Source organism: Convolutriloba macropyga, chromosome 2 (assembly GCF_964194025.1).
Source record: "Convolutriloba macropyga chromosome 2, txConMacr16.3, whole genome shotgun sequence".
Lineage (NCBI taxonomy): Eukaryota > Metazoa > Xenacoelomorpha > Acoela > Convolutidae > Convolutriloba > Convolutriloba macropyga.
In genome coordinates, this window is record NC_134469.1 from 54,083,176 (window position 1) to 54,098,659 (window position 15,484).

Genomic DNA, 15,484 nt, shown 5'->3' on the forward strand with positions numbered 1-15,484 from the left:
CACTTTCAAAAAACTCAATTTCAAAAACTAGTTCATTTTTTTGTCAAGAAATGACCCCGGGCATTAAATCTCAAAAAAAACATTTATATTTTTCTCAATAAACGACCACCAACAGGTAGGTCAAGGAAACGTTGAAACGTTAGACACAATGAAAAACGTTAGACACAATGAAAACAGAGAAAAGTCAAAAATTAGAAAAAAAAACAAGCAACAAACTTTCACAAAAAAGTTTACCACATTGTTATGTTCAACGTCACAAGAGTTTTTCCATGAGAAGACTATTGAAATTGTTTCTGCTTCATCAGTGGTCCATCAAAAATGGCAGTCACATATTGGGTGACAAGAAGAGCAAAAGCAAAATTACAATTTTTTTTTTCGATGAAACTCATCGTTATCATCTAAGCGACCCATATACTATTTTAACTTTTACGACTAAACAATAAAAACTCCAAAAATCGCAGAACCAAAAAGTAGACAAATAGACTAAAAAAGCACCTAAACAAAAGAATGACAAAAGTATCTCAAGAATGCTACCAAACATACAATTGATGTTTAATTTAGTTGAAAAAGACCACTTTGGACAAAGAGGTAAGGTTAAAAGGTGCTTTTATTTGCGGCTTCAATTTTACTTGCATTTTGGCGTAAACGTTTTTTACTGTTTCAAATACACGAAATGAACAATTTTGCCGCTGGAAGAAAACGGAGCTCGCCGTCGTATGCAATACAATATTGTAACAATATTGAATTGAATGTTTTATTGAATTATAACAATATTGATTTCTTTAAATTGTAACAAGCATACCGAGTTTTTTACGTTGAACTTTCAGCTTCTCAGCTATAAGAACAATCAGTTTAATTTCAATAATTTTTTTTTTAGATCTTTGTGTTTTTGTTTTTGTAAAATGTTTTATATAAACTCTAGTTTTTAACCATACTTTTTGTATGAGAAAAGTTATTTGATGAAATTAGTGCACTCCGTGATTGATTTTCAGGTTCTACGGGTGCTTAAAAGAAAGTAATTTACTGTAAAAGGCGATTTTTTCTGAAAACTATAATTTTTTAATCCAATGTGGCCCTAAAAAATAGAATCGAATGTTTTAAAAGACTGTTCAATTTTTTGCATTTGTATCTATGATAGATTATGTAGCAGATCTGATTACTCAAAGGCTTTTGAATAGTTTTCAATAGTTTGTCTGCTCTAGATAGTTGTTGGTTGAAAACACAATTTTTTGTTCAAATTTGCATGCAATATCAGATCTCTACTTTTCATTGAAAAAACTGCAATAACAGGGGATAGTAGCCTTTCTAAACAGTTTCCAACGTTTAACTCAAGAACAACAATAGATTATCTTGGTGACTTCGATTAGAAATTTTCAACCAAAGCAATTTTTTGTCTAAAGGCTTTTTCTTTGCTCAAAAACAAAAGCATTTTTTCAATGCTCAAAATTAGAAAAAAGGTGTAATACAAAATTTTTTCAAAACAAAAATAATAAAGCGTAAACTTGATTCAAAAAACAAAACATGGCATCCATTGTATCATTGCTTCCGGATTAAGGATTCAGATTACACGCAAGAACATTACTTCATCTTTGTGGGATGTAAAGAACTGTTTTTCTGAATCTGCACAGTAAGGACTAGCTATCCAGGACCCCTTGTGTTCCAGATTTAGAACAGTAATAAGCAGGTAGAGTTTCACTTTTCGGAACGAGTCTTATTCCACTAATAATATGTATGTGAAGACAAGATTCGTTACCAAAAGTGAAGTTCTACCGGATCAATACTGTTCTAATTCTGGGCTCCTGGGTAGATAGTCTTAATTATCGAGATTCAGAAAAAAAAAACATTTGTTATCCCAACAAAGAAGAATTCATGTTCTTGTGTAAAATCGAGTCTTTAATCCGGCAGCAATGATGTAATTGATGCTATGTTTTATGTGTTTTGTATATAATCATGAGTTATGGTCCCAGAAGTTTGAAAATGGCGGTTAATTTTTTTTTTGAAAAAATGAATTTCACCTTTTGAGTAATTTAATTATTTGCATTTCACTGCTTAAATGGACAAAGGTAACGCGCACTTGCTAATTATTCTTATTACTGAAGTTGTTGAACTAAATGCGAGCAACCACAGGTGCGCGAGCCTCCTCGTTATAAATTAGAGCTGTAACACAATAAAAAGAACCTGTTCAGGTAGGTGATGAAGCTTTGTGGTCGTGTTATGTTCTCGAAAACTCCAAGTGAGATCAATAGTATTTGATTCCAATTGCTTTTTCTATAAACAATCTTTCTAATCAGTTTATGCAAACTCTAGTGGTGATAACTTGAACTCAAATGCGTTTCATCTCAGCGAGTTTGTAGTTGCAAATGGGACACGTGTGTGAGATATCTTTGCATGGATCACACACGAAAGGAATCCAAAATAGTGGACAGAATATGAAGCATAAGAGCGCGGACCATAGCCAAGTGGCGATTCCTATCTCCGTGTGAGTGTTAGACCATACACTGCGTTGACAACTTGGACAGTAGAATCCCATTGGCTCGTCCACAATGAAGTACGGTCTTATGTATTGTGTGCTGGCTGTGTAGGCAGTTGGCTGGGCGTAGAAGTGCTCACCTGAAATCGTGGAAATCTGCTGTCTTTAAACCTATAGCACGGATTTTATTTCCGCAATGAGAATACGCGTTTCGTGTGCGAGTAGATTTTTTAATGCTCGCAAAACGAAGTTCGTATGAATTATTTTTGTCCTGTTGGCCCCTTTTCGCAGTTTTTCTCAACCAAAATTCTTTATCTGACCGTTTCTTCTTCTGACAGCATCTTCGTGTGTTTTTGAGTACAGTAGTGGTTAAACTGATAAAGAGCATTAAATCACTCCACCAGTTGACCTCGAATGATTATTTTTGTCACTATTGCGAGCTGTAACTAAAAAACCACAATTATTTTCCACAGTCAGAATATAATTGAGAAATTGAGTTTAGACATTAAATAAATTGCAAAGAAATGTGAAAGACAAAAATGCTAATTTGTAAATAGTTGATTTTTTTCAAAAGAAATATAATTGAACCGCGTAATTTTGTTGATCCCGGCAACTTAAAAAAACAGACGAATATTTCGAGGTGTTCTCAGTTTCTGTTAGTATTGCTCAAATGGAAGAGTAGCAGTTTATGATTAGCTGGCCGAGTTTAAGTTGTTTTCTCTCAGAATTCAGATATGCTATTGCTTGAGAAACACAACTATGTATAGATCAGAACTAAACACAACTTTGTATAGATATGTATGTATATTCATTGCTAAGATCTTTCAAGGTTGACATTATCTTGTAAGATCGACATTCATCGTCATGTAGAACAAGCATTTTTTTGCCAGAATTGTGGAAGAAAACTGCAAGTCTCTACGGGTAATGATAATTTTGGTGGTATTGATCGCACTATTTGACCTCATGCCCGCTCTATATGCACCTCTCCCCACATCGCCCATTGAGGCTAGCCTTCCTAAACTTCAGCTGATCACTACTAAAGAAATTACCTCACCAGTCGTTTGAAAGCAACTTTTTCCACTTTACTTTGGACGTTTATGTTATGTAGCTTGGTTTCGATATACCAATCAGCTGTGTTTATCATGGGTTTCTCATGCTCTGCTTATCATGGGAAGCATCTGTCACATTCAAATATTAAAATTACTGGTTTTCCCTCTAATATTTTGCTATCAATGCGGTAAAAATGTTGCAGAAAATTCTTTTTCTCTGTAAACTACTTAACTGTATTTCAATTTTACATTTGGTGGCTGCGAGACGCAGTTTCATCATTTTGCCAAAATTGTCAGTGATTTGGTTACACGTGTCTTTAATTTCATCATAAAATTACAACACGTCTAAGGATCTCAAAGTCCAAATTATTTCTGTTCACGCTATAAGGTATTAAATCAGAAACAAAATGGGTGTTATAAAAATTGGTCACTTTTCAAAATTTTCCCGCTTTAAGCAATTTCATGTCAAATTGCTTTAATTTTTGATCTTTGCAAATATCGCATAACCATACAGTCAGGAATCATTTTTTGAATGATTGATGTCTTTTTACTTAAAAATATGTTTTTCGGATAAGGAAATACATTATGGTACTGAAAAGCTATGTACAGCAGCAGCATTTATTCATTTTATAGTCGCCTGGCTGTTGCGATTAAATATACGATTTTCGTGGGCAAAGTACGAAATCAAATCGGCTTGAAAAACAATTCTAGTGCATACAAAAGTTACCAAAGAACTAACAGTTCTATGCATCTCTGGCGACGAATTGTGCGAGCGCTTCGAAGAAATGGAACAGTAAAAAAAATTGGGTCTGTATAAGTGATCAGTTAAGTTCCGGGTACAATTACAATGAGATGGACAGAAATTGTTTTTTAGATGTCTGAATACGCTAAATTTTCAAGTTTACTTGGACATTTTAAAAAACCAAGAAGAAAATAAGCCTTTTCAGATCTAATTTTTCAACAAGGTAGGGCTATTATGCATCAGTCAAAGACTGCCTGCAGTTTCTTCCAAAGAAAAGGAGCTTGAGGTACTGGAATGGTAAAACATAGCTGGCAGATTGCCAGAAAATAGCCGCAATAGATTCGTAGATCGGCAGTCTAAAAAAAACAGTAAAAAAGACAGACCAAAAAAATTCGTTTTTTCATTGAAGGCTGATCTGTTATATTTTGATTAAAAATCGGTATAAGTTATTGCTGCCTCTATTAGCTGATCTCAAATAACCTTCATTTAGAGTGACACACGCCCATTTGACCTTATCTCTTTGAATTAAAGTAAATAAAAGTCAATTTCAAAGTGAGGAAGTCATTTTTGAGAGTGAGGTAAGTCAAGTGTGACCAAAAATTTAATCACGCGCATGAACAGAAAAACTCGCTCCACTAAGAGCGAAAAATGACGTCACACATGAAATTCAGTTGAAATTGCATGAACGAATGAACAAAAAGTGGCTGTGACGTCATATGGTCGTAACAAAAATCATGACGACGAAATAAAAAAAAAACCAAGAGAAGGCCAATAATAGCCCCAGCTATCGCTGTGCGGCTATTAACAAATATTTCCGATCTAACTCCCAAGTGAAAATTTATGGAGCATTTCAAAGCAAATTTACGAACGCGGGCAGCTCTTTCAAAAAATATTAAAGATAAAGGTGTCAGAAATCTGACACAGCTGTCGTTAGAAGCGTGCATGAAAACAATACAAAGTGTCTACTAGATCTTTAAAAGCGAATGTTGTCATGAATCGCTACTAGAGAACGCATATAAACTCAAAATCTAGTACTATTTGATGTTTGTTGTGCTTTTTAATAATTCTTCAGTTCTACCTAGCCTTTTGGTACCATACTGTAGATCGATGGAATTATTCAAGATAAAATGGCGGGGAAACAGCTATTTATGTTAAATATCTTTTAAGAGAAGGGGCTATCTGTAGGCAGTTTAACCTCTTCCGTAGCAATTGGTGATCTTGAAAACAAATTTTACTTTTTCAAACTATTCTACAGCGAAGAAATTAAGATCAAGCAATTTCAATATGACGGAAACCCCTATTATCTTTTTTTTGCCTTGATAGCTGACAGTAAAAATTTATCCCCAAAACATCCCTTTGATTCCATTATCTCAAAGTTCAACCACCCGGCTAAGTTTTTTGATTAATTCTAATATAAATGTCAATTTTGGTAGGTTTCGACGGCCTCCGCGACGTTTGCCTCCTCTCCCAATGTTCCCTTCTTTCCCCTATATGGCCAATCTTTCTAGGTGTAAGCCAGCCACTACAGAAACTAGCCATGATATTTGAGAAATTTGTTCAATAATTTTCAATTTTCGTTTTTTTTGTTGGTAATTGATCCCAATATAGTCAGTGTCTACGTTTTTACATGTTTTTTTTGTTAGCAATAATAATGTAAAAGTTTTTACCACTGTTTTCGTGATTGGTCTCCGTTTTTTAAAAAAATTAGGTGTGATAACTATTGATGTAACCGTTTATCAAAAATTGGAAATGTTTGATGCCGGATCGTTCGTCCGTATCAGATCTGTATTAAAGTATCCTGGGGGCAGGAACAACATCCTTTTAAGGCTCTCTTAACTTGGTTTTTAAATTGTTATACTTCTAGTTTTTGAAGTTTAGGAAACGAATTTGTAATATAGTCCTCTTCGATGTTATCAATATATGGGATAGAGTTGGTTTAGTTTTCTGATAACTATTAATGAGGAAGTTGGTTGTCAATGGAGTTGATAATTTTGTTCTGAAACTCGATTTCTCACTTAGAGTTTATAGTTTTGGTAAAATTTTTGCTTAAGTTCAACCTATAATGGTTGAAATGGTTTTAAATATTAAAAACAAAGTAAGGAACATCCAACGTTTAAAAATGAAATTCAAGCATTGACAAAATCAGTTCAGCAAATTTTCTCGCTTCTCTGGTTTAAAATATTAATATCTGTTTTGAGTGAGTAACAATTTAACGTCGTACAGACTAGTATAATCAAAGCTTCAAATCACAACGGTATATATTATTTTGACAAAATTTTTCAATTTTATTTCCAATTTTCGTTTCTTTTGAGTCACTGCAGTCTATTTCGTTTTGTCTATATTGTTTCAGGTAAAATTATTTGCACTATTCTTGAGTTTTTTCTACATTATATGTATTAAGAATTTCGATCTTAGATCTGGAAAACGTTTCCGAAATACGACATAAAAGCGGTTGCGAGCATAATTGAAAGAGCAGTTGCTACTGCTTTGTTTTTGTATCTTCTGATTAAACAGTTTGCATGAGTGGTCTAGCTGTTTACCCAACTCAGTTTGAAAAATGTAAAGGGGTATCAGAAAGAAGCTTTCTATCTATTACAATGATTGGCGTTCACGCCTTTCACATTCAAGAACCCCCTCCAAGTGATTGTCAAATAGCTGCAAATTTGGCCATGTCTCACCGGCCATGTCCCTGCCTTATTCGAGTGGGTCTTGATATTAAACTAATAGAACCAAACAAATTATCACGACCAAAGTTCTAATGCTAACAATGGATTTATTTCTATTAAAAACCAGACTGGGATAACTTTCTGTGGGAGTTTAATTCCTCGGGGGTATTTTTCTGCGGGTTTCTTCCTTGACATCCAACATCATTGTTGGACTCTTTCGTTTGGTTAGCTTATATTGAAATTTCTGGAAGACTAGAGTGTAGAGAAATGCTTTAGTACAATGAAATAACTAACCTGGACCAATCCAGATTCCGTGGCGAGGCTCTGTTGTCCTGAAGCCTGGAGGAGCTGGATACCCACTGGTGTCCGTCGCTCCGTAGGGTGGTGGCTGGTACCCTCCCGGGCTGTCTTTGTACGTTGAGGCCTCGTATGAGGGTGGAGGAGCTGATGGCGAAGCCATTACGAGGAGATAAAAGCTATTAATTATTTTCCGAGATCCAAATATTAATTTTTCTAGTCATCTATTTTAGTTGTTTTGAAAGTGCTTTGGAATACAAGTTGGTGTAAAGATGGAAGTTCCAGCAATCTGAAATTACAGATGTTTTCAATCCAATAGCAATAAGTTGTTTTTAGTAATCTTTAGTTGAAGTGGCAACTTGCAGTGAGTATTTTTGTGCACTTGTGTAGAGTCAATTGATAGTATACTCTAGTATAAAAGAAATGTATGATGTTGAGAATGGAAGAGAGAAGGAACATGTGTTGATCGAAGAGGCTTTGTCGCGTTTGTTTCCTCAGTTGTGGATTGTTATTATATATAGTTAAAGACGGCTTGTGTTTTTTCAATGTAAAGCGAGCGTGGAAGTAAGTGTTGGAAGCTGCCACAAACTGTTGCGCTTTAGTTGTTTCTTTTTCAGCATAAACTTTATTTAAAATGGCTTAAATATAATTGTGTTAGTTCTTCGAGGAGCAAGTGAAATTGTTTGCTTGCAATTTGATACGTTGTTGTTTGTTAGTTGCTAAACCGACCGAAAGAAAACCAGAAACAGCAGTTTGACTGTTACTTAGACGCGGCGTTGAAAATGAAAATGGTTTTAGAGCGATTTGCTCTTGTTGACTTTAGAATGTTTTTTTATGTAAATACTCTATTGAAAATCAGTACGTTGATTTCACATGCGTGCGGAAGGTGAGGAGAGTTTTTGAGTTCCGTGGCATGCTTTCAAAAATAAGACTCGTGTTCTAGATTAAGTGGTTCACCACATGGAGAAATAAGCCATAATACTCAATGTTAGTCATCTTCATCCATATGCCCCTGCAATGTCTTGCATCATCTTGCTATTATTATGGGGCCTCTGTATAAACTTTTTCCAGTCGATTTACGGCAGGTTTAAGTTTTGGCACCTGCTGTTTTGACCGGTCATCTTTGAAAGTTTTGCGATCTTTTGTGGCATCCTCGCTTCTCACTATTAGGATAAATTCTGCATGCTTTATGGGGCATTATATCTAATTGTTGTGGTAGGGACTTCAACACGTGGAGTTCGAAAGCGTTTTAAGTGAGTTAAAAAAATTTCAGAAAAACGAATTATTTAAAAAATATTTATATTTACAGAATAATTTAGAGATGGTCATTTGGATTTGACGGATGAAACAAGGCGCAAAGTTTGTTCCTATATACCAATCTATGAATTTTCTCATAGCAAGGTCATTTAGAGCAAGTTGGGTGTGATATAGTTGAACATCAGCTAAGCTACAGCTATCTAAAATTATCTATATAAGAGTACTTGAACAGAGTAGAGTTGAAAATTTGATTTTGACTAGAACCTTCGAAATGCAGCTAATTCGATAAATTTCAAGAGGTACTAGCAGGCCCGTTGCCGGCTTATCATATGTGATTCCAATAATTTTCCACTGCATTTCAAAAAATGGAAAATATAACAATCAAGAAAATCTCGAAGTTGTTAACATTGAAAGATACACATAACACACCTTTGTTTAAAAATAATTACAATGAAACTAATTCGAACAGAAATTGCAACAACAAAGTATTTTTCAATTCAAAATCACTTCGTCAACGCATGTTTAGAGCAAGTATAAGTATTCGAAGCCGCCTCCACTACACAAACAAAGGAACGAATTTTTTGGCATAATTCAGCAATTTCTTCATCGACCTCCGATTTTGCAATAGCTGAAACCTCCTCAATTTTCGCAATAAGCTCAGAATTCAACAGCAATATGTTGATATGTTTCACAACCTCTTGAAGCCCCTGTTCGTTTTCACACTTAATATTTGATATCTGATCACGGAAATTAACGGTGCACATGATCTGAAAGAATGATATAACCTTTACGGAAAGCAAAGAGTAAGCAACAGTGAAAGATGGCTAAAAAAATTACTGGCCCCAAAATATAATATCAAAAAGAGACTACAAATGTAACAATTTATAATGAAAAACAGATACGATTTTCTCCATTTTTCATATCAGAGGATAACGACATCGGAAACTGTTTTAATAGAAGGTTACACCTTCCTGTTCTGTGGCTAAAACAAAACTCAATCAGCCGAAGTCTGTTCAAAAAGAAAATAAAAGACGAAAACAAACCTTTCGAAAACTGTCAAATCGTTGTAGTAAGGAAAACTTCATCCATTTCCGCGTTGTCACTGCATGTTTCGATGTCTCAATATAAATTCGAGACATTTTCAGGAAACAAAATAAGTTAACGTTACACTTACCATCATTAGAAGGCAAAAACAATGAGTCGATGTCCTCACTTGTTTTTTCACCATTTATATTGTTTTCAGACTGATCAAGCTTGCAAAAGAAATCATCCTCAATATCTGATAACTCGAAGCAATTAACACTCCAGCAACCAACACAATCTTGTAGTACGCAACAGTTACGCATCAGTAGAGCCAATTTACGTTTGATTTCATCTTGCCACTTAATTAAAACCTCAAGAATAGTTTCTGCATCATTCGTCGAAATGCAGCTAATTCGATAAATTTCAAGAGGTATGTGATGTGGGTTTGTACAATATTTCTAAACACCCAAAATATTTGTCAATTGAAATTTGTATTATTAGTCAGCCGCCAGTTAACTAGTTGTTCCGACCCCAATTGTGGGGGGAGGAACGATATACTCAAATGGCTTTTTGTTCAGTCAATTTTGGCCGATCGATATATTCATCGTAGAGAAATGTGAGTGGTATCAATAAAAAGCTCGTCCAGCGTAGAATTCGAAATTAAAAAGATTTTTTTTGAATTTCGTATTTTTTTTTCGTGGAGTTATTGAGGTTTAAAATTTTGTGTGAGCACGTGATATTTGCATGATTTTGTTCACTTTTAGCGTAATTTTTGTTCAAATTAAGGCTTTTCTAAGAAAATGTTATTTCAAAATTACATTTCACGTTACAAAATGAATCAATTTTGTGTTAACAGAAGACCGATAAAAAGGCTAGTTCTGGTTTCGTGAGAAAATTTACTATAAAAAGACTCGAATTCAATTTGAGATCTGCTTCTTTTTTAGAAAACTTTTCCTATTTTTGTTCTTTTTAGTCACTTAGCGACTGGTCATTTTCATATCGAGATTCCTTTAATGGCAAATCTCATTTGCAGTCACATGATAACCAGTGAACAAAAACTTCAACTTCAAGGAAACGCTCATGTTTTTTCGTCTTCGACTCTGTGTTTTCGAAATTTTTAATGAAGTTTTGATTTTCTTTATGATATGTAACTAAATTTTGGGAGCCCTATGGCATATACTCGCTAACTAAAAGTGCAACCGGCTTTTCAATGTGTATTAGGTAAACCTTTATAGTGCTTTGAGTGGACAGCTGATGGCTGTCAATACTTAAAAAAGAATTCGAAAATTTTTTTGATCAATAAACAATATTAAACATATTTTCATGAAAAGTAAGTCAGTTTCAGTAATGACAGGAGACTGGACCCCAATAATTTTTACTGCAAAACTAATCTGGTAAGCGGTTTTATCTGCTAACTATTGGTTTTATGACTTCGATAACACGAGTTTTCGTAATTTCAAAAAAACTTCGGACTTTTTTAGTTTTGGTTCCTTTTGAAATCTTATCTCATTATGTTCGCATTGGCAGTCCCCTTTGGCTTAATAAAGACCTCCAATGCATCATAGATAAAGTTTTCAGAGAAAAAAATATGGTTTAATTGACTTCGACACTTTCTTCTCAAATTGCCGCTGAACTTGTTCTGGTTTTTACCTGTTTTTAACGTCGTTTTCATAATCATAGGACTTGTGATGTCTTATTGCTGACATATTGATGATAAAGATCTTTTTCTGCCCATTGAGGCATAACGTAGTGTTTTTTTAATTCCGTTGAAAGCCCTTGAATTTAATGGCTGTTGAGGCTTTAATAAACTATTTTTTAGATTTGTTTTTGGACATTAAGTAATGTTAAACTTATTTTCGTGAACCTTAAGTCGGTATCAGTAATGACATGACCTCTTTTTTCTACTGCAACTGAAATGAATATTGCTAGTGGTCTTCTAACTACTAATTTTATTACTTCGTGGACTCGTGTTTTCATAATTTTTTTTTAATTTTTGTATATTTTTCTTGTAATTTTGGTTCTCTTTGAAATACATCACCTTAACCTAGTTTTGATAGTTTCTATGTTCCATGTTCTCAGTGGATCATGGATAAAGTTTGCAGAGAAAAGTTTATGGTGTAAATGGCTGTGACCCTTTCTTGCACTTCTCCACTGAATTTTTGCCTGTTTTGTTGTTTTTATAATCATAAGACTTATTTTGACGTCTTATTGATCACCTAAGATTGATAAAAATCCTTATCTCGTTATTGAGGCATAACTTTGCGTATTTATTGATTTCCGTTGAGAGCTATTGAATTTGGTGGCTATTAAGACTTTAAAAAAAAAACATTTTTGGACTTTAACCATTATTGAAACATTTTTCATGAACTATAAGTTAGTCTCAGTAATGACAGGACCACCCTCCTTTTTACTGCATCGGAAAATACTCTGGGAAGCGGTTTTATTTGCTAAATATTTGTTTTTTGACTTCGATGCCACGAGTTCTCATAATTTTAAAAAGAAAAGTTTCGGATTTTTTTTGTAATTTTGGTTCCTTTTGAAATCTTATCTCGTTATCTTAATATTGATACTTACGTTGGCTTATAAAAGACGTCCAAAGAATCATAAATAAAGAGTTCAGTGAAACGCGTTTGCTTTCAATGACTGCGACACTTTCTTCTCGGACTTTTCTACTGAATTTTCGGTTTTTGCATATATTTGTTGTTGTTTTCATAATCATAAGACTTATTGTGATGTTCTCTTATTGACTTATGATTTACAAACATCCTTGCTTTCTCATCAAGGCATAACGTAGCGTATTTTTGTCTTCTGGTCAAAGCCATTGAATTTAACGGCGTTGATATCACGGGTTTTCTCAAAAGTTTCGTGGTTTTATTATATTTGTTCATACTTGTTGATTTTTGAAGTCATATTGTTGAAAATTAGAACCCCATAGCTCTTAAAGATTTATTTGAGATTACAAATTTTTACTATTTTTTTTACTTGGCTTCGACACTTTTCCTTGCTCAATTTTTTTTGAATTTGCTGTTTTTGCCTCTTTTTTAAATTCTTCATGTCGTGAAATGCTGACTGGTCGCATAGGCTTCTAATTGAGGATTCAATGACTGATGTTGCCAGTGCACTCAGTTTATAGCGAATAGTAATAAAGTTTACGATGTTGTTCGTTCTTAAGATTTTTTCTACTTTTCAGGTTTTGTTCTTTTCGTCAACTTGTAATTTATTCTCATCCTTGAGAGATTCCATCCAATTTTGTAAATTCAAAATTTATTTTTACATTGATGTCATGTCGTAACTGATGTTTTTGCACAATATGCGTTTTCATAAAAGTTTTGTGAGTGGTCAATATTTGTGTTTTTTTTTCTTTTATCATATTCGCTGAAAAATTTTTGTTTTTGCTTATTTTGTTGTTTATTTTCTCGTAGTCTTTCTAATGGCAGATCTTGTGAGCGCTGTATTGAGACACGGTATTTTGCAACTCCTTCAGTAGTTTGATTTTGTTACAATTTTTTAAAATTCAAACGTCTATTTTTGATTATCTCATCATTAGGTTGACAATTAAGTCGAAAATGTAGATGAGCTCGGGTCGGACCATCATGTGCGAACGCACATTAACGAGCATTCTTGTTGGATTATAAAAACAATTGATTCCCGCGAAAAACTTGAATGTGAATTGTTTGAGTTGACAAAAGCTTAATAAAGCCAAATTTATAGTAGAAACTTCAGAAGACATTTGGGAATTATTTTTTTAGACAAAACAATGATGATCCATCTGATCTGGATATAATGGTAACAAAGTTTTCTGCACTTTAGCACAAAATCCGAAAAAAATAAACAATGTCTTTTTAAGGGAAAGAAGAGGTCGGCTCTGTGCGCAGGCAAAGAAAATTTCCAAACCCGCATTGACAAATAGGTAAAGGCTTGAATATTGTCAAGGGAAAGAGTTAAAGCAGATAATTTTTTCTCATTAGGATTAAAAGCCACAGATGAAGACAGAAAACCTGGAACATATTTGATTGAGATATGTAATTTTAGGAATTTACATATCAAGAAGAATTAGGTTTTATCTACAGGCTAAGTGGTGCTATTTTTTTACCCTTGGTTTTACCCGAAAATGAAATTTGATGAAGTTCTTGAAACACTGTGTGAACGCACTATAACAAATAGTTTTGTTTTGAAAATCTAAGAAACAAAAGTAAAAAAGGCAGTAGATATAGCGCTTGTTTCTTCTTTATTCATTGTATGGAGAGTGAGAGATCAGTTAGGGAGTCAAAAACTCATCCACGTGCAACTTCTTCACAGCCGTGTTCTCTTTTTAACTTGTTTTGTTTTTTCTTTGGTGTTTCATCCGTGGTTGTTCTCATATACCAAAAAGTAATTATGATAACTCTCTGCAAAGCTATTCTGTTAGGAGTTTCCTACTAATATTTAGGTTCCGTGTGCAGTTTTTATGTTTCCTTTTCAAATATTTTCTTAGGTGTTTAGGTTCGTAAGCGTCCGGTATTCTGCTAAGATGAGAAAACTTCACAAGTTCTGAGGATGGAAAATAGCACTAAGTTTCGCAAGAATCAATTGAAGAATGAATGGAATAATTCGTGTTATGCATTTCGTATTTATACTTTTTATTTACATTTTTGTCCAATCAGAATTGAGTTCATTCTATTAATAGATAGTGAATATTTTATAAGTTTTATTTGAGTCTTCATGCTCGATACTGCGGCTATCTAGAAAAGCGTTTAGCATGGGTTGGAAAACCCATTAAGTAATGAGTTTGAGTCTCTGTTTCAGTTTTCATCAAATTTTTCAGTTGAGAATTGCTCAAGGTAGTCATTTTCTTCTATCGATTTGGTTTATTTGGTGTGTGGATTTGTCAATGTTGGCGTCAGTAGTAGAATAGAGTCCATTAATTGCAGTGTGACGCAGGTGATTAGAAGTCAGATTTGCATAAAATTGATGAAAGTTTTGTGGTGAATGGAATTGATGGATGTGGTGCCATAGTGTCCTTTCCTGATTGGATTTGTGGGCTCAGGGGATATAATTTGACAGAAATTGAGGTAGATTGATGGAAGGGAGGGTTATTAATCAGAGATTGGAATTGCATTTGAATAACTAATGTATTCTATTTGCTATCGGTCACGAGATTTCTTTCAAGAGTTGGGGTAGGGGGCATACATTGAACTAGTTTTTTTTGTCTTTTATTATATGAAACGTTTGTTTTCGTTATTCTGAAGCCTCGTTATTGTATCAACTGTTTGGACTGTTATATTTCAGACTAAAATTGGTATGGCGAGACAGTTATTGGGAATAAAATATTCGAATGTGTTATCAAGTCAGTCAGCAGAAAGGTATGGTTAAGAACAATATGAGTATGGGTTTCAGTATGATTATTTTCTGTAAGAGATTTGATCTTTTAGATCAACACGACAGAGAATGGAATTGGTGGCATCTATTAAGAGTTTTAAGGGGGAGTATTGTAATCGGGAAAAACTAATGAGCATTGGGTGGAAGGAAGTGCCTTGGGTAGATGGCACTGGTATTAATAATTGGGAGGGTTTGAAATCGAAATTAGTAACTGAAGGGCGGGGGGGGGCTTAGTTGGGGCAAATGGTTGGCCTAGGGTGCCACTTGAAATAAGGAACGAGGAGATAGTGGGCCTAAGTAATGATTTCTGTAGAAGTATTAATGAAATAAATAGCCTGTACGAAGTAAGAGATTTTCTGTCGAATTTGTCAAACTATGAACAGGCCTCGCGTATTTGTACTGAGGTGTATCCCTATCAAGGTTTAGACGATTCAGCGGGCTGGACTTTTAATGTTAAGGGAATTTTGAATGGAAGCGTGCCCGAAAATTTGCACTGTACCAGAAGAGATGCTATGGTACAGTTTGGTCCATGGTGGACCCGCGCCCATATTGAAATAGGCGGTGACGATAGCATTTCGAAAACAGTAGTGGGAGAGAAACTGTTCCTAATTTGCGGTAGTTA

General features: G+C 34.3%; 3 protein-coding genes across 4 annotated transcripts in view; 1 reads left to right on the forward strand and 2 right to left on the reverse strand.

The window, feature by feature from the left end:
- LOC142334499 (sorting nexin-12-like) overlaps nucleotides 1–15,484 on the reverse strand; it is a 474,196-nt gene that overhangs the window by 383,688 nt on the left and 75,024 nt on the right. The window lies entirely within an intron of this gene.
- The window catches only part of LOC142334498 (uncharacterized), a 653,384-nt gene that overhangs the window by 366,438 nt on the left and 271,462 nt on the right, over nucleotides 1–15,484 (forward strand). The window contains exon 1 of one of the 2 annotated variants that reach the window (XM_075382581.1): nucleotides 9,603–9,934. The exons of the other annotated variant lie outside the window; for it this stretch is intronic. The gene's annotated coding sequence lies outside the window, so the exon portion shown is untranslated. Of the gene's footprint in view, nucleotides 1–9,602; nucleotides 9,935–15,484 lie in introns of those variants that run through there. 2 annotated transcript variants of the gene reach the window in all.
- On the reverse strand, nucleotides 2,235–8,049 carry LOC142335356 (lipopolysaccharide-induced tumor necrosis factor-alpha factor-like). The gene is made up of 2 exons (XM_075383811.1): nucleotides 7,222–8,049; nucleotides 2,235–2,610 (listed from the first exon to the last, which is right to left on the reverse strand). Exons 1-2 carry the CDS (start codon nucleotides 7,385–7,387, stop codon nucleotides 2,324–2,326), a joined length of 453 nt encoding a protein of 150 aa, XP_075239926.1. The 5' UTR covers nucleotides 7,388–8,049; the 3' UTR covers nucleotides 2,235–2,323.

Coding starts and splice junctions, on each gene's coding strand:
- LOC142335356 (XM_075383811.1), bottom strand. CDS start 7,387: ATGGCTTCGCCATCAGCTCCTCCACCCTCATACGAGGCCTCAACGTAC. Junction 2,611..7,221: donor CGGAATCTGGATTGGTCCAG/GTTAGTTATTTC, acceptor CCACGATTTCAG/GTGAGCACTTCTACGCCCAG.